Genomic DNA, 18,666 nt, shown 5'->3' with positions numbered 1-18,666 from the left:
CATGGCGCGACCTACCCGACAGCACGAACCTTCCAGTTGGATTTCCAGTACACAACAGCACGAACCTTCCAGTTGGATTTCCAATACACAACAGCACGAACCTTCCAATTGGATTTCCAATAATTTTTCACACCACTTTGAAGACATATCTCTCAATTTTATGGCCAGAAAACGGGCTGGCGCCCTGAGCACAGCTCCCTGTCCTGCTTTCCAGCTAACTGGAGCACCACCATCTGCAAGCCCTTATACCCTGGACAGTCTCTGCTTTAGCTACAGTAACTAAACACCGCGTTTGCCAAGCCTGTCTCTATTCAAAACACGCTTGAAGAGCCTTTGTAAACTTATTAATCATAAGCAGTGTCAAGCGGTTTCTTTTTGCCAGTAGTTTACTGAAAGATTGAGAAGCACAACCAGAAAAATGCTCAAAGTTGCTTTTCTTTTTTTCTTTCTCTGGCTCCGGGGTCCGAGCTGCAGACAGCGCTGCACTCTTCTAGCAAGCTTCGCTTTTGTTTTCCCCTCTGCAGCCCGAATGCCTGCAGTTGGCTTTGGTAGGGTTGTGAGATGACGGCATGTCCAGCAGCTGGCTGTTGGGGTGAAATTTGGGATTTATCTCTGGAAAACGTGCCCGGCTGCAGAGGGGCTCTTGCATGCCAAGGATGCCGCTCCGCTGTGCCTCGTGGCGGTGCGCGGCTTTGAAGCAGCTGCCGAAAACTCGCAGGATCCTTTGTAATCCGAAGAGAGCGTCACGAACAACCGAGGAACTATAAAAAGTCGCTTTGAAATCAGATGGTCAAACGTTGGGCCGTCTCCAGCAGATTGCTTTCAGGAGCCGAGCTTGGCCTGGAGCCCTTCTCTTGGCCTCTTTGAATGGTTTCAGCTGAGCGGCAGCATCAGTTGCTAATGCACCATAAATAAACAGCGGAGTATAAACCTTGCTAGCAAAATACCAGGGGAACTCCTCATTTTAGGCACTGCTGCGAGTCGTCCTGTGCCCATGACCCCAGTTATCCCAGCAGATTTTTTCTTAATGAGATAAGCTGGAGGCGAGAGGGGTGAATCAGAAGAGCTGTCTGTATTCCCGCGCCGGGTGTTTGCTGGGAGAAGTGGTCGAAATGTTGTGTGGAGTGGGGGAGAACCCAGCTGGGAGTGGGTGCAGGGAGGGAGCTCGGCGCCATGGCTGGTGTTTGTGTAGTAATAATGAATCAGGGTGCTTTCATGAATTAAAGCTGTGCCAGTGGATGGTTTGGGGGTGGGAGATCTATAGTGTGGGAGATTCTGGCCATAGTGTGGAAGATTCTGCTCAGAGAAGTTGTGTGCCCATCCCTGGAGGTGCTCAAGGCCAGATTGGATGGGGCTTGATTTAGTGGTCGGCAACCATCTCGTGGCAGGGGGTTGGAACTGGATGGTCTTTGAGGTCCTTTCCAACCCAACCGTGCTGTGATTATATGGGTGATGTGGAAATGCTGAGTTAGGGGGTGCTGGGGGCATCCATCCCTGGATGTCACCAAAGATTACATGGTTGTGGGTGGAAGCAGAGGTTATTTTACAGATAACACTGCAGCCCCACAGTGCTCATGGTGTCTGCAAGCAGGGAAGCAAAGTCTCAGGACAGGACGTAGCCTGCCAGAGAAGCCATGCTGTAATAAACTTAAACAATACAGTCATTTTTGAACCATGCTGTTCATAATGGCAGCCATACCCTGGCAAAGATGGAAATAGCAACCACACAGGGGCTGGAGCAGACTGCCTCACAGCAGTGCCAGGGCCTCACCCCTCTCATGGTGAAGAACATCTTCCTTAGATCCAGTCTAAACCTACATTTTAGTTTAAAACTGTTCCCCTGTCTTTATCCTCAGGGCTTCTCTCCATCCACTCATTGCCCAGCCTGTACGTGTGCTTGGGATGGCCCCGACCCTTGCACTAGGCCTTGTTGAACTTCCCAGTCCTGTCCGTGTCCCTCTGGATGGCATCCCTTCCTTCTGCCATGTCAGCTGCACCTCTCAGCTTAGTGTCATCCTCAAACTTGCTGGGGGTGCACCCAGTCCCACTATCCATGTCATTAATACTGGTCCCAGTATGAACCCCTGGGGGACACCGCTCGTCACCGGCCTCCACCTGTTGGGGTTGTGCGTGGGGAGTGCAGTGTTAGGCCCTAACGCTGTGTTAGCTCTCGAACCACAAGAAAGGTGTTTGTTCCAGGCAGGCTTGGTCTCAGCTTCATTTTTAGTCATTGCAAAACAGGAAGATCAGCCAAGGTACGTCAAGTTACTGGGTGTGGTTCCTTCAGGAAGGATTTTCTCTCTTTTTGCCCCATTTTTTCATCTTGCCTTTGTTAAAGTGGTCCATTATTGCCTGTGGAGTGGTGGGGTCACCGTCCCTGGAAGTGTTCCAGAGCCATGGAGATGTGGCACTGAGGGACGTGGGCAGTGGGCATGGCGGGGTGGGCTGGGGTTGGGCTTGGGGATCTCGGTGGTCTTTTCCAACCTGAATGATTGTACAATTTTCTCCCCAGACATCAGGCATCCAGAGGAGCTCTCTCTTCTGAGGAAACCCAGAGATCCGTCAAAGAAAAAAAAGAAGAAACTGGATGACCAATGTGACGACGAAGCCTTCGAGCTGGAGGGCCCGCTGATCACACCAGGGTCGGGTGAGCCCAAGCGCGCTTTGTAGGGATGCGCATACGGGGAGCAGGGTTGAAGAGGCAGCTAGATAATGAAATGGGAGCATACGTAGGGAAGAATTTATAGTGGTATTGATCTGACCTAACTCCTTAAGGTCTGTGCAAGAAACGGGCCCCAAATAATTTCCATGAGCTCCCTACAGCAGTGAGTGGTCACGCCGGCACAGATCAGTGCCCGGAGCTGTGATGTGTACAGGGAAGCAGAACAAAGCCAGGCTTTATAAAATAAAAAAAGAAACCAGGCATGACCACTTCAACACACAGATTGTGTTACTGAGATGTTTTCTTACCCTGTTAAGAAAGAAGCTAAATGGAAAATCATTCCCAACTTCACATTCCAGGTGTGTTTTAGGCAGTACTGCTGCCTTATTCATAGCCCAGCAGGGATAGCCTTGTTATTAATTGCGTTAGTGCTCCCTTATGCAAAGGGTGTAGTTATGGATTGGAGTGGTATGAAGAAAGCTCTCATCATGGCAGGGGTGGGGGGGGGTCTTGCTGTTGTGGGATTTTGCCAGCCTGTCTCACGGAGCATCGCTAACGAAGCAGCACCGCTAACGGAGCAACACCGCTTGCCACGAGCAGCAAATCGATGCGGGGTGTTTGCAAGCAGGGGGTTGTTCTGGCTCTGCTCCACAGCCGGGGCTGGGGCTGGGACGAGGGAGGCTGCGAGTGGGAGCACTTAACCCTAATGGAGTGGCGGAGACAGCCGCAGCGCTGCGTGCTGGCGGGTGGGCGAGACATGGCCGGCAGCCAGCGCTCCGGCCTTGAAATCCTGCACGAGAGGGAAGCGGGGCGGCTTTCGTGTGAAACCCAGTGCCTCAGGCTTCGGTGGATTGGTATTGATGGCTTCTGAATTAAGTGAGGTGGGAGTGAAGGTCACAGCAGCGTGGTCAGTGCCGGCGATGCTCACCTCTGAGCTTTGTGCAGGCCACGGGTTGGCATCTCTACCAGGGGATAGGCAGCAAGGGCTGGCTTTGTAGCCAAGGAAAAATGCTCTTTTTTTTTCCCCTCCGTTGTCGTTCTTTCTTTTCTAAGTCACTGAAAAAAATCCTTCTGGACGTTCCTGCTCCCGGCTGGAGGAGCTTTCCATGCCTGTTTCAAGGCTCCAGCCAATTCTCATTGTCATTTGGCACTTCCATCAGGAGGGGCAGTCAGCAGCCTTCCCGAAAGGCAGCGTTCGCAGGGAGCATCTCTGTGAGATTAATTCGAAGCACTTGGCCTGCCTTGTGGGAAACGTACGCAGAAGACGTTTTTTAATTTAAATTATTTATTACTCTTTCACTGAGTCACTTTGAACTGTCTGCTCGGTTTTTCTTTCTCGTACTGCATCTGTGAATGCGAGGGTTTTTGCTGCAGGTTTAATTCCTGCAGTTACCTGTGGTGTTTAGGTCCCATTAGTTCGACATCATGTTTTTTTAATCTGAATAAACTCTTGTCAGTGTGGTTCCAACGTCAGTGCTGAATGCTCATGTAAAATGAGTTGTCGTTTCTTGATCTGCTTGTTCCAGTGCGCGTAGATTCAATTTTTGTCAGCGAGGACATGGTGTCTGGCAGTGCAGCCAGCTCAAACCTCTGCAGACGCGTAGTAAGCATTGCCCAGCACTCTCCATTGAATCTTAGAGCCATTCAGGTTGGAAAAGACCTCTCAGATACCAACGCCAACCTATCCCACCATGCCCACCAAGCCATGTCCCTCAGCACCACCTCTGAAGTCCGGCATTCACTTACAGAGGAGTTAGCGCTAGGAGCATCCTGGAGGCTTTCTTGTTTTCATTCACGTTTTCCTTACTCTCAGGCAGTTTACAATCACGTTTCTAAACTATTCAGGTTTCCTTGCCAAGACATTGGCTGTGTTTGGTACGAAGCCACTGACCAGGCTAAAGAATGAAGGCTGATTTTTGGGGTGATCCCATCAAAACTGCATGAGGTTGGCTCGTTGTGTTGTTTTCCACAAAGGGCTCTATCCGATGCCCTATCATTCCAAAGCAGATTGCTGGGTCCAGATCTATGCATCTAATTCTGTTCAGTCCTACAACTGGGAGAACCCACAGTGGCGTCCTGCAGCGCTGCAGAGCGCTTGGAATAATTCTTCAGTATTCTCTGAAATGTTGTAACACTTCAAAATGGCTGGAGATGCAGAAGATATTTCACCCTGGGCGGATAGACGAAGCTGTCTGGAGGCAGGTTCACAAAATGCAGACCCACACGCTGTTGTGTGATCATCCACATCTTTCCCCCGTGATGGATTCAGGCCATCCCTGTGGCTCAGCCTTCTGTAGCTTCTTGCTCATTCATAGAACCATAGAATCACCAAGGTTGGAAAAGACCTCCAAGATCACCCAGTCCAACCGTCCACCTACCAATATTTCCCCACTGAACCATGTCCCTTAGTGCTCCATTTATATGTTTTTTGAACCCCTCCAGGCATGGTGACTCTACCACCTCCCTGGGGCCTCCAGAGAGGCAGTGCTTTATAAGGTAGATTTGGAGTGCATTGAATTGCTCGTCTGAGCGAGCCGGAATGTGAAAGGGGATTCCATAAGGATGCAACTCTTTTCCCAAAAAGCCAAGTATTGGTCCTTCTGGGTCATGCACACATTTATTCCCAGCAAACGATGTTGAGCTCATTGCCTGATTTACATAAGCAGTGGAGTCACTGACATTGGGACGCGTTCAATGAACATCCATTACGTTCAAAATATGGATTTTATACTCTTAGCATAAAAATCAATGCTCCTTTGAGATAAATGGGGACTATTTAGCTCTCAGCTATTTTGGGGTATGAGATGCCAAGTTGGGTCAGCTTTCTTCTCTCGGTAATTTGTAATTTTAAAAGGCTTTTTTTTCCCCTACGTGGAGCTGTATGAGCTGTAAAACTTCAAGATGCCTGGGAGTAATGCATGCTTCGGGATCGGTTTCGCACCAAATAGCACCACTCGCTCGGTGTATGAATATCAAATTGGCCATGTAAGCAAGCTTCTCTGCCCACGAAACGCCACATTTCGGTGCCTGGCCACTTCTTGTAACACGAGCAAAAGAGCTGGGGTCACTCGGGTTACTTTGCCTGCCGAGTCAGCTGGCACTGCTGCAAACACTTGGAAAAACCGCCGCTTTTGGTGCAAGCTGTGCACCAAGAGGTGGGCGAGCTTCTGGGCAGCTTTGCAAGCGTCTCACGTGTGGGTAGAACACAAGCGTGCAGGGTGCTGTAAGCGGGGCGGCACGGGAGCACGCATCGCTCGGCCGCGTCGCTGGAGGAGCCTCCCCTGCAGGAAATCAGGGTGCAAACACAGCCTGGCTTTCGGGTCTGCGTTGAGAAGTGGCGATTGCCAAAATCGTGGGAGCGTCTAGGTTGAAAAAGACCTTCGAGATCGTTGAGTCCAACCGCTGACCTGCCCGACCGCAGCAGTTTGTGTGTAGGAAACTCAGTAAAATCCTCATCTCGAGCGGTGCCAGCAGTTCGGCATAACCCCCAGCTTGGCAAACGCACCCGAATCGCCTCCCTGATTTTCAGCGCAATCAGTGTTAACGAGGGGAGTCTCAGCCAGGGGCCAGCTCCGCACCGGGCTCGGGTGGCTCAGCCTCACGTTCGCTGCTCAGCCCTCTTAACCCACGTTTGTATTTCCAGCTCCTCTCCTTCCCTGCCGTCCCGGTGACTTTCTCTCGCCTTCTCACTTCCCTCCTTTCTTTCCCTCTCCATAGGCACCGATATTCTTTACATCGGCCCCGTCAAAGGTGAGCTCCACCTCCTTAGGACTTTTGTGCTCTGCCTCTGGTCTCTCTGGCCGTGCCCTTAGTTTATTTTCCTGCTCCTCTAAAACCTTTGACTTCCAAAATCTTTAAGCGCCAGGTAACGCCGGTAAGTGGGGGTGTCCCAGGGAGACCCGCGGGGTTTCCCACGGATTCGGCTCGGGAATGGCTTTTCCATCAGTTTTGCTCTCGGAGAAGAGCTGAGAGAAAGAGAGAGAGAGAGAGAGGAGGTTGGGGCAGCTTGTGATGGGAAAACAAGCAGCGCAGTGTTTTCCAACTGCGGAACAAAATGGTGAAACAGAAAAAGGGAAGGTTTGACATCCGCTGGCTTCGGTTTTGTGTCTGAATTGGCTTTGTGCGGAGCGGGGCTTGGCCGCAAGCTCACTCCCGGCCTTTCTTCCTCTCGCCGTTAGGAAACATCTATTCCAGCCCGGGACTGTACAGCAAAACCATGACGCCGACGTACGACGCGCACGACGGCAGCCCCTTGTCCCCTACGTCCGCGTGGTTCGGGGACAGCGCCTTGTCGGAAGGGAACCCGGGCATCCTGGCCGTCAGCCAGCCCGTCACCTCCCCCGAGTCCCTCGCAAAAATGTACAAGCCACAGGCGCTCCTCGACAAAGCCAAAATCAACCAAGGGTGAGTCCGCGATTTGTTTTTCCTTCTCTTTCTCTCTCTCTTTTATATTTTTTTCCCCTTAAAAAAAAGTTTTCAGTTTTCAGTTGCGTTCTCGTCGCGTTGTCGCAGGAGCTCGTTGTGTGTGCTATCCCTTGCTGACAATTTGCAGGTGGCTGGATTCGTCCCGGTCCCTCATGGAGCAGGAGGTGAAGGAAAACGAGGCTTTGCTGCTCCGGTTCAAGTACTACAGCTTTTTTGACCTGAATCCAAAGGTACGGAGTCGGTTTTTTGGCTTGCACCTTGCAGGCAAACAGTTTGGGTGGAGGACACCTGTGTCTCGAAGAGTGCGTTTGTGGTGGTAAATACTCGGCCACTTTGCAAGTTGGTGCGTGCATCAAGGGCAGGCGTGCACGCTCCCGTGCCCTGGGCTCAAGGTGCTGCAGTGGCTGTGAGCTTTGTCCATCCCGGGCTGAAGGGAGCACTGAGAAAGGGTAATGAGATGGCGGTGTGCTGTGCCCAGAGCCGTGGAGACGGCGGGCCTTGCTCTGGCACGTGTCTCACGGGCTGCACCGCTTCTCTCTGCGCAGTACGACGCCATCAGGATCAACCAGCTGTACGAGCAGTCCAAGTGGGCCATCCTGCTGGAGGAGATCGAGTGCACGGAGGAGGAGATGATGATGTTCGCGGCGCTGCAGGTGGGAGATGGCCCCCGACGCTCGGTTTGGTCAAACTTGGTTTTGTGGCTCTTGTAGACCTCTGTGTTGGTGGATGGCTTGGGCTTCCCGTGCTGGTAGGAGTCGGGCTGCTTCCCGTCTCCTATCTCACGTATTGGGTAATTAGCATGTTGGCTGCCTGTTATTTCTCATGTAGAGGAACTTAGCCTTCTTTTCCCAAGCATGCTTACATCTGCCTTGACTTGTGGCTTTGCCCTGTTTGACAAAGCCCAGTAAGGACAGTAGGTTCCCGTGCTGCGCGGTGCTGGCACGCTGCCCCCCAAACAGCTGGTGATAATCTGCGGGTTTCCCGGAACGACGTATTTATCTGCTTTATGAAACCCTTGGTGTGATTTGGCATAAATACTACACCTGCTATTGACTTCTGTGGGTCGGACGGCGGGCCATTTCCTACGTGTGGTCTGGCGCTCCTCGATGCTGGAGGATGCAGAAACATCCCCAGAGGGAGCCCGAGTCTGCTCTTAGGGCCCCTCCCAGGAAGAAAACGGTGAAAACAAGAACATAAAGGTTCAGCTTAACTCTGCGAGCAGCCCACACTGGGTTGTGCTTGGTCCTTGGAGTGAGATTTCATGGACTTTTTGTAAAGACAATGCAAGACCAGAGAGGTTGTGGATGCCTGGAGGCATTCAAGGCCGGGCTGGACGTGGCTCTGGGCAGCCTGATCTAGTAGTTGGTGACCCTGCACTCAGCAGGGGGGTTGGAACTCGATGATCTTTGAGGTCCTTTTCAACCCAGGCCATTCTATGATTCCATGATTCTGTGATAAGACGATGTGAAATCTCTGTGCATGTCGCAACCCTATCGCAACAGTTGGGCTGCTTCAGCAGAAGTTTGTGCATCCAAAAATACTGAGTAGTTATCGCTGGAAGAAAACAGTGTGGTGCATGGCCTGGTAGGTGAGGGGAGAGCAGTGGGTGCAGGCCGCCTTTGCTCATGCAGCCGTGCCTTGCCTTTCAGTACCACATCAACAAGCTGTCCATCATGTCATCAGAAAACCACCTGAACAACAGCGACAAGGACGTGGACGAGGTGGATGCTGCGCTCTCTGACCTAGAAATCACCTTGGAAGGTGGCAAAACGTCAACGATTCTGGTAAGGGCTGTGGGCACGGGGCCGTACGCATCCCCTCCTCGCCTCTTGCAAGCAGGGATCGCTGTTCTGATCATCCAACCTGCCTTATTTTCTTCCTCTCCCTTTTTTTCCTGTTGCCCGCAGCACAATGGAGCAACACGTTTGAGCGTGATGACCTTAGTGGTCTTTTCCAACCAACCCTAGTGATCCTACGGTCGTGATGCAGAACTTAGAGCCCAAAAACAGTTTCACATTTTGAAGTGGGACTGCCACCCTCAGCCTGCAGAGATTGGCAGCATTAACCACCACTGCTCCCTTCGGTGTTCCTGCAGGGAGGGCAGCATCGCTCGGAGGCAGCAGAAATAGGGAGAGGTTGTTAGAGCCAAGAGACCTTTCACAATTTCATTGCAAAGCAGAGCTGAAGCACAGTGCTAAGGAGCAGCCCCCGCCAGACAGGAGTGAAGGAGGCAATGATTCATCAGAAAAAATCCATCCCTTTCCCTACCGGTTGCTCCCAGTAGCCATTTCCAGATGCATTCGAGTAATTGAATACGGATAATGGGCAATTAGTGGATTGTTTGTTTAGATTCTGCATTTTTTTTCCCCCGTGGTATCTATAAACAGCATTGCTCACTGCAGACAGAAAGTAAACTGTCCCGCTGCTGGAAGCTGCTGCAGCGCTGGATGCGCTCCGTGTCGTTCAAAAACCCTTTGGTTGGAGCTCATGGGAACTGAAAATGCCATCCAGCGTGACAACGCTCAGCAGGAATTCCATAAAAACCATAAAGTATTGCCCTCTGCTTTCCAGCCAGCACTCCCGTGCAGTAGATGTTCTGTGTGCTTCCTCCCCCCGGCGCTGGAGGGGACCGTTGTGTGGTTGGAACTGGATGATCCTTGAGGTCCCGTCCAACCCAACCCATTCTACCATTCTATCCTTTTTATTTTCAGGGTGACATCACTTCCATCCCGGAGCTCGCCGACTACATTAAAGTATTCAAGTAAGTACTGCTGGGAAGAGGTGGTAGCAATGAATAATTCATGCCCCTGCTGCCTCCTGTCCATTTCTTCCCCTCCCTCCCCCAGATTTCGCTGTGTTACCGTGCATGGAAGCCACAGAGCTGTGACCCCGCAGCTCGCAGCACCTGGGCACCATTGCTGTTAACACATTTTGCTTTCTCCAGCACTCAGCATGGACACTGGGTGTTATTTCATGTTGTTCCAACCATCCCGTTTGATCCTGAAGTTCTTAAATATCAGCCCCAGTGCTGGTCCCTGTGCTCAGGATTTATGGGTTTTGGTCATTTCGCTGCAATGTGGATGCCTGGGAATGGCAGCAGCTGGACATTGGCTGGTGCCTTGGCAGCTCCCAGTATGTTTTGCAGTTCTCTGCTGCAGCACAGGTCATGGTGAACGTTCTGGAAACCGAATAAACCCAACGGGAGCTGACAGGATAGGTATGGGAGCAGGAAAGTGACGGCAGTGAAACAGCTCCCTAATGAGCCCCTCTGTTGTAATTGTCTCTGCTCCAACTGGGGCAAAGCTGCAGGGATGGAGCTCATGCCATGCTTCGGGGTGGGTGGTTTTCCCCTGAAAGCAAACCATCGCACAAAAACCTTACTGTTTGCTTTGACGTGCTCATTAGAATCAGGCACAGCTCTAATTGCTAAGTGCTCACCAGTTGGAGCGTCAGTTGTCGGGGAGGGAGAAGATGCTGCTGGTTCCCTTCGCTCAGTCGGTGCAATCTCCAAACCCTGAGAACTGCAGGTTGGATACACCCCCAAAACTCCATAGAGGCACCAGAGGATGGTTTGGGCTCTGGGCACCTCACCATTGCTGCCTGCACATTTTTGCCAGCCCGACTTCTACATCTCCTTCATTGATTTAATGCTGCACTGGCACAGATGCCCAGGGGAGTGGTGAGGTCACCATCCCTGGAGGTGTTCCAGAGCCATGGGGATGAGGCACTGAGGGACACTGGGGGCAGTGGACACGGTGAGGGTGGGTTGAACTTGGTGATCTTTTCTAGCCCTAATGATGCTGTGATTGCAAGCGGTCATTTTGCAGCCCAATCTGCACCCCACCACCTGGCCAGCCCCACATTTGTAATGTCCCTCACCCTGTCTGGCAGGCCCAAGAAGCTGACCCTGAAAGGTTACAAGCCATACTGGTGCACCTTCAAAGATACCTCTATCTCCTGCTACAAAAGCAAAGAGGAAGCCAACGGGACTCCTGCCCACCAGATGAACTTGAGAGGTAGGAGCAGCATGCACACACTTACATGGTATTCCAGTGATCACCTGCCACTGCAACATCTTGCTTTTCCACTTGTGTTCCTAGCATGCCATCCTGCGTTTGGATAAATGTGTGTAAAGGAGAGAAAGTGGCTGGGCTGGTAGCATGGTGTGTGCTGAGATGTCTACTATGTGGCCTGTGACCCCATTAACTGCTGCCAGCTCCCCAGTAGCATATCCTTTTGCCATTCACCTCTCAAGCTGGCCCATTTTTTGGCTGCAGAGCGAAGCCAAGCTGGTCCTTGTGAGCCCAAGGAGACAGCCTGGAGAAGAGAAGGCTCCAATAAGACCTAGGTGCAGCCAGGCTGGACGGGGCCCTGGGCAGCCCGATCTGGTGGGGGGCAGCCAGCCCATGGCAAGGGGTGGAACTGGATGGGCTTTAAGGTCCCTTCCAACCCAAACCATTCTGTGATTATGGAGTGCTGTGATTCTGTGACCTTGCCCGTCTCCATCCACCACCCCATGTTGGCACAGTGGCTCATAGCACTCCGTGAACACCCAAAGTGGGATGCTCATGGCACTAAACATGGCAGTGCACCCGGACAGAATAGCGTGTGGGTGTTCAGGACCTGGCCAGCCACATTTTCCTGCACTTCCGTGAAAATTTAGGAGCCAGGTGGTGTTTCCCATTGGATCCACTCACAAGGCCAGGGTGTGGGAGGTGAGCCCTGTTAGCTTCAGCCTCTTTGCTGTTGGGCCAGGTCTTGCATTTTCCTTGCACTGGGAAGAGGAGCTGTGCACTGCAGGTTGTGTGCTGTGACGCTGTCCCATTGGAGAGGCACTGTGAGATCTGTGATACCATTTGGCAGCGCCTAGCTGGAGCGCTTTGCCTTTTCTTGTCCATTTCTTGTCTTCTCCTCGTTAAAGTGTCCTTCTGAACGATGGCTCTCGTTGCAGGATGTGAAGTCACCCCGGACGTGAACATCTCCGGTCAGAAGTTCAACATCAAGCTCCTGATCCCCGTGGCGGAGGGGATGAACGAAATCTGGCTGCGCTGTGACAACGTAAGTCTGTCACCTCGCCCACGTGGGTGACAGCGCCCATCTCCTCCACTCGGGCCCCGGCCTGGTTTCTGTTCAGCTGTGCGTGCAGGAAGGCTGCTGGGCGGTTCAGCGGGGCGGGGGCTGGTGCCTTGGTCCCCAGCTGACAGGCCGTGGTCTCTCTGTGCCGCAGGAGAGGCAGTACGCCAGCTGGATGGCCGCCTGCCGCCTGGCCTCCAAGGGCAAGACGATGGCGGACAGCTCGTACAGCATGGAGGTGCAGAACATCCTCTCCTTCCTGAAGATGCAGCACCTCAACCCGGACCCGCAGCTGATCCCGGAGCAGATCACGGCCGACATCAACCCCGAGTGCCTGGTGTCCCCGCGTTACCTGAAGAAGTACAAGAACAAGCAGGTAGGGCCGGGCTGCGGGGCTGCGGGGTGACGTGTTGGGGTGCACCCTACTAAAACACAGTGCTCACTGAGATCCGTGCTCCGGCGTCAGGGAATGGCACCCACCACTGTAATGACACTTTGTAGGCTGAGTGCATGTCAGCAGCGGGGAAGCGATGGGGGTCCCGTCCCTCGTTGGAGCTGTGTTCACCCCAAAAGGATGCTGCAGCTCAGCCGTGCAGGATCCTGGTGTTGGCACCAAAGCCTGCGCCGAGCGGTGCAGGAGCCCTCAGGATGAGCAGAGCTGCGGTTGCTCACAGTGCTTTGTGCAGACTTGGCTGCGCTGCCGTTCGCATATTTCTCTCTTTGCTTTCCCCCTCCTTCCAAATGCCAGCCCTTAAAACATCGCTTCCTTTTAAATCGCTGCGACTTGGGCTTGAACTCCGCACTGCATTCAGTCCGTGCATGACAGAGCTGAACTGTTTTGTGATGGAAACAAACGCATGGCTTTCTGAAAGACGTTATACTCCAGTTCAGCAGCAGAAATAAGGAAGGCATTGCTCTGTGGCCTCTCGTTGACATGAATGGCTCTGCAGCCCGAGCTCTTGGGCTGCGGCTGCGTTCGACCTCTGGAAGCCAAGAAGAAGGCTGCAACTGAGAGAAGCAGGAAAAATATAACTTTTTATTGGCACAGCACGGTGATTTCCTGGCAGTGGAGTTATATTTTATATAGCCCTTATTCTTCTTCTGAATGAGCCTTTATATCCACTTGGATGGAGGAGAGGCTGCATAAATATCCAGCTTTAACATGTATAGCACCTTCCAGGCTCCGGCTCAGTAAAATGGAGGCACCTGGAAAAATATTAGGACAGAACTTACTTAGCATGTGGGCATCCTCACTATGGAAATAACCCCTCAACCATGGGGCACGGCCCCATGGAGATAGTGGGTATCAGATCAGGAGATCTGGGGAGATAGGGGCAGCCCTGAAGGCTGTTTGCTGGGAAGGACAGACGGATGGATGGGTGGATGGATGGATGGATGGAGGAGGGAATGCAAGGAATTTGACTGTGAGGGTCTCCTTGTGCTCTGGCACAAGGAAGAGGATATTCAAAATGGGAGTTGGCATCCAAACTTGCAAGATGATTTATGGATGTGGCAGCCCCAAACTTGCTTAGGTTTTGTTTTTCTCCATGTGCTGTTGCAGCAGTGTAGGGTTGGCACGTTGGGTTTGGGGAGCACCAAATCCGAAATGCAAAAAATAGCTCCGGGGAGACCTCGTTGCTCTCTACAGCTCTGTGAAAGGAGGTGGTAGTGAGGTGGGGTCAGCCTTTCCTCCCAGGTAATAGCAATAGGATGGGAAGTGATGGTCTCAAGTTGTGCCAGGGGAGTTTTCAGGGTGGGTATAAGGAAACATTTCTTCTCCAAAAGAGCAGTGCTGCACTGGCACAGCTGCCCAGGGAGTGGAGGGGTCACCATCCCTGGAGGTGTTCCAGAGCTGTGGGGATGTGGCAGTGGGCATGGTGGGGTGGGCTGGAGTTGGGCTTGGGGATCCTACTTAGAGGTCTTTTCCAGTCTGAACGATTCTGTGAGTCTATCTCCGTCCCTTCTCTGCCTTCCTCAGGTAAAAGCAGCTCAGGGCCTTCTCCACACAAATAAATAGAGCTGAGTTTGCACAGAGGCAGAGAGAGGAGTGGGAGAAGGGGATTTCTCCAAGCAAAGCCATTCCCATAGCAGTTGGCACCAGGGGTGAACTGGCTCGCCTGTCCCCTCCCCACACTTCCCTTCACTTTGGCTGCTTTTCTGCCTACAGAGTCATGCATGGGTTTGTTGTTTGGTTGCTTTTTTTTTTTTGCTTGAACTTTGGTTTGCAGATAATTTGCACTTTTTCTTTGCTTTGTTGCCATATTTCTGATCGCTTTTTTTTCTTTCTGCCTCCTTTTTTTTTTCGCCTTGCCATCTACAGCCAGGCTATGTAAGAGACTTGGTAAGTGACAGCGACCATCCAACTAAGCCGAAAAAAAACACTAAAATAGTTTAGAACCCCTTTGGTTTTGAGAGCAGCAATGGAAACACTAACACAGCCCATCCTCCCTGAGAAATTCTAGCCCCGTTTGTTTTTTTGCAATGGTCCCCGGTGATTTATGCTGCAAAAGTGGAAACCCTACACCAGAAATCTGCCCTGCTGCTTGCTCACATCCTGCGCCTTTGACGAAATGAGCCCGAGTGCCCTCTGCCCACAGACAGGTCGGAGCTGGATTTGCTTTGTGTGTTGGGAGATGTTAAGCAAAAGCAGCTCTGCCGGCCGGGCTCCCGCTCGTTGAGCAAAAGTAGCAGAAATACATCCTCGGGGCAGAAATCACAATTCCTTTGCGTTGCTGACCCATGCTGTTCCCAATGGGGTGAGCGCGGTGCCGGGAGGGCCGCTGTGAGCCCAGCGCCTGATGGCAATGTCTCGCTGCACAGCTCACGGCGCGGATCCTGGAGGCCCACCAGAACGTCGCCCAGATGAGCCTCATCGAGGCGAAGATGCGCTTCATCCAAGCTTGGCAGTCGCTGCCCGAATTCGGCATCACGCACTTCATCGCGAGGTCAGTGGACGTGCGGAGCCGGGGGAGCACATAGGGCCACGTTGCATAGGCAGCGTTCTACTGGGATCGCTGGGACTGGGATTGGCGTCCTTGGGTTGCGTTGGCACGGCTGCTGAATCTAGCACGTTAGCCTGCAGTTCCTCATGCCTCACTGTGCTGTAGGTTCCAGGGGGGGAAGAAGGAGGAGCTGATCGGCATCACCTACAACCGGCTCATCCGCATGGACGCCAGCACGGGCGACGCCATCAAAACGTGGCGGTTCAGCAACATGAAGCAGTGGAACGTGAACTGGGAGATCAAAATGGTGAGTGGGCAGAGCCCAGGTGTGTGCTCGGCCCAGCTGTGCACCAGGCTCAGATGTGTACCTTGTCCAGATGTGCACCGTGCCCAGATGTGCACCGTGCCCAGGTGTGCACACTGCAGTTTCAGTGCCATCTGCTCATTATTCTACGTGTAGGCTCCTTCCCCGCTTTCGTTACATGGAAAAGACATTGCTTTCAGTTTTCTTCAGTTGACTGTTATAAAGTTGAGAGGTTTTGTTGCTGTCTCCCAAAGTGTATCCGTTGGGGTTTAAGGCAGCAAGCAGCTCAGTGCCGTTCACTCGCTCCCCCCATGTGGAATGGGCAGCGGAATCAGGAAAAGTTAACACCTGTGGGTTGGGATAAAGCCATTTTAATAAGACAGGAAAGGAAGGGGAAATGATGGGAATGACAATAAAATCTGTATCTATATTTACAAAACAAGCGATGCGCAATGCAATTGCTCACCACCAACCGACCCATACCTCCACCCTTTTTGGGGATCCACATGGAAATCCATTTTATTTATGGCACAGCTTGGCTGCCCTGTGCCTCATTTTTGGGTGCTCCTGTGCGGAGCCGGGAGTTGGACTCAGTGACCCCCACGGTGGCAGTGGGACACGTGGAGATGTGGCACTGGGGGGGCATGGCCAGTGGGCTTGGTGGGCATGGGATGGGTTGGGTTGGATTGGGTTAAGTTGGGTTGGGTTGGATTGGGTTGGGTTGGATTGGATGGGATTGGGTTAAATTGGATTGGGTTAAGTTGGGTTGGATTGGGTTGGGTTGGGTTGGATTGTGTTGGGTTGGGTTGGGTTGGATTGGATTGGGTTAAGTTGGGTTGGGTTGAGTTGGGTTGGGTTGGGTTGGGTTGGGTTGGGTTGGGGATCTCAGAGGTCCTTTCCAACCGTAATGATTCTGTGATTCAAATGGGTGATGCAAACGGTGCCGTCCCCTCGTGCCCTAGGTGACAGTGGAGTTTGCTGACGACGTGCGAGTGTCCTTCATCTGCACAGAGGTGGATTGCAAAGTGGTGCACGAGTTCATCGGCGGCTACATCTTCCTGTCGACGCGAGCGAAGGACCAGAACGAGAGCTTGGATGAGGAGATGTTCTACAAACTGACCAGTGGCTGGGTGTGAGCCCCATGTACTGTAAGCCAAGAGGAAACCCCGTGGCCGTATTAATATTTAACTTTAAAAAGCTGTTATTTGAAATATGCTGCTTAATAAAGTAAGCTTGAAATGTATCTTTTTTTTTTTTTTTTTTTTAAATCATGAACGTTTTTTGCATTACCAGACCAGTTAACCTGTGTGCACTAATGAGCACTTCTGTTAATTTGCTATAACGAGACCGTGCCTGGGCCAGGTGATGCTGCCTGCAGCCTTACTCCAGAACATGCCTGCAGCTGGGATAGGATTTGACTTAAAGAGCCAAATTTCCAAGAGAACTCTAAGCCATCTTCTTTAAAAGCCATCCAGGGCTTAAACGATATGAAGTCTATTTATCATGTTTAATGCATGAGTGTTTTATTTCTTTTTTTTTTTTTGTGTTTTCTCGTTGTATTTTTTTTTATTATTATTATTCTGTACATTTGACCTGTTTGGAAGCTGTCCCTCCCCATATGTAGAATTCCAGTCTCCTCTCACACTACATGCACCGGGACTGCGACGGGTGCCTGACGTTATTCTGAAGATGTGTGGCCTTAAAGATGACCTTCTGTTAGCCTGTTAGAGCTTGGTTTTATTTGTTAACTTTCCTTTTTTGATAACCATTTATATTGTCTTGTTTTGTTTTTTTTTTTTTAATTTTATTTTTACACCGTATTGTGTTATGACACTTTTAGTATTCACCAGCATAGTCCACCGTTCCGCCTACGATATGCAAACTTTTTCATTACAATATGAAGTAAAGGTCTATGAAGTATAGGTTTTGTGTAACTAATGTAAAAACACAAATTTTATAAAACTGTACAGTTTTTTAACTAGTCTCACAAGCCAGCTAGAATATCGCATAGATATCCGCCTTAACTCTAGTATGCCTGTAAGGAATAAGGGGATTAGCCTAGGAAAAAGAAAATACAGCCAAAAAAAAAAAAAAAAGCCAATTTCAGTTCAGTTTTTATCTAAGTTAAGCAGGAGCTGGGCTGGGAGCCCCGACCCGGGGACGATGGGTGCAGCTCCCGTCCTGCGCCCGGGGCAGCGCCAGCGGCCGCCGCATCCCCTGATGCGAGGAGTGAGCAGTGTTGTGTTCCCCTAGTCTGTGGTTTCAAGACTATGTATAAATGCATTTTATTTTAAATAAAAGTCGAATCTTTTATTTATGGGCTGCCATCGCTGAGTGTTGTGCTTGTGCTGCGCCCTGAGCCCTTCTCCCTTCCCCGCAGCTCCTGCGCTGCCGGCACTGCGGGTGGTGCTGGGTGCGCTGGGCCCCATCCCTGGGGGTGCCCCAGGCCACGATGGGTGCTGGGCAGCCCGAGCTGGGGTGGGCACCCATCCTACAGCAGGGTGGGCTGTAAGGTCCCTCCTCACCCCACCGCTGTGTGATTCTACGATTCTACCGTTAATTGGTGCTGGGCTGTTTGAGGATCAGAAGCTGGAGGTACCTCCGGGTCCCTTCGGCCCAACCCTGGCCCAGCAGGGCCACCCCGAGCCAGGCCCGGCCTCACATCCCGGTGGGTTCGGAGATCTTGGCACGAAGACCCAAGGGAGCCATGGTGCAGCAAGGCACCCAAGCACAGTTCCCAGCGCAGCGCTCGTGGAACGGAGACGCCGGGATTTCCTGTGCTGACGGGGCGAAATCTGATTGCGGTTGACCTTTTTGGGCCAACAAAGGGGGAAACCCAATGAAAAGCCACAAAGAGAAACCCGTCGCGTGGGTGACTGCAGCCCTCGGCCATGACTCAACCTCAGGCACCAGAAAGCACAGCCTGCCCTTGGGGAAGTAAATCGCCACCGACTCTTTTCCATTGCTCCTCATGTGGAGGGACGGCGGGGCTGCAGGAAGTGCAGTTCAACCAAACCGAGCAGCAGAGTGGCGTGAGGATAGGATTCCTCCCTACAATGCAAAGCCACTTGTCTGAGTCAGGCATCAGCTGAGCGCCCATCAGCATCCATACCGCTTGACAAGCCCAAAGTCATTTAATTCTGTTGACTTTAGGGGCAATACATGTGAACGACACCAAGTTGCATCAGTGGGGCTGTGCTTGGGACATTCCAGCGATGGGGATGGGGAAGAGATTAGATGGGGACAGGAATGGGGATGGG

The 18,666-nt window shown here is 51.9% G+C and overlaps 1 protein-coding gene across 4 annotated transcripts in view; it reads left to right on the top strand.

Moving 5' to 3' along the window:
* FERMT2 (fermitin family member 2) overlaps positions 1-17,502 on the top strand; it is a 37,502-nt gene extending 20,000 nt beyond the window's left edge. Inside the window, exons 4-17 of one of the 4 annotated variants that reach the window (XM_021401997.1) lie at positions 2,513-2,647; positions 6,380-6,412; positions 6,841-7,066; positions 7,215-7,317; positions 7,633-7,740; positions 8,737-8,871; positions 9,799-9,848; positions 10,979-11,103; positions 12,039-12,145; positions 12,315-12,536; positions 14,481-14,501; positions 14,981-15,105; positions 15,268-15,409; positions 16,369-17,502. In XM_021401997.1, the coding sequence (XP_021257672.1) occupies positions 2,513-2,647; positions 6,380-6,412; positions 6,841-7,066; positions 7,215-7,317; positions 7,633-7,740; positions 8,737-8,871; positions 9,799-9,848; positions 10,979-11,103; positions 12,039-12,145; positions 12,315-12,536; positions 14,481-14,501; positions 14,981-15,105; positions 15,268-15,409; positions 16,369-16,542 (1,706 nt within the window). In that variant the 3' untranslated portion in view covers positions 16,543-17,502. The remainder of the gene's footprint in view (positions 1-2,512; positions 2,648-6,379; positions 6,413-6,840; positions 7,067-7,214; positions 7,318-7,632; positions 7,741-8,736; positions 8,872-9,798; positions 9,849-10,978; positions 11,104-12,038; positions 12,146-12,314; positions 12,537-14,480; positions 14,502-14,980; positions 15,106-15,267; positions 15,410-16,368) is intronic. The other 3 variants (XM_021401998.1, XM_021401999.1, XM_021402000.1) reach the window with 3 other exon arrangements.

This window comes from Numida meleagris, chromosome 6 (genome assembly GCF_002078875.1).
Source record: "Numida meleagris isolate 19003 breed g44 Domestic line chromosome 6, NumMel1.0, whole genome shotgun sequence".
Lineage (NCBI taxonomy): Eukaryota > Metazoa > Chordata > Aves > Galliformes > Numididae > Numida > Numida meleagris.
This window is presented reverse-complemented; position numbering and strand designations above follow the sequence as displayed.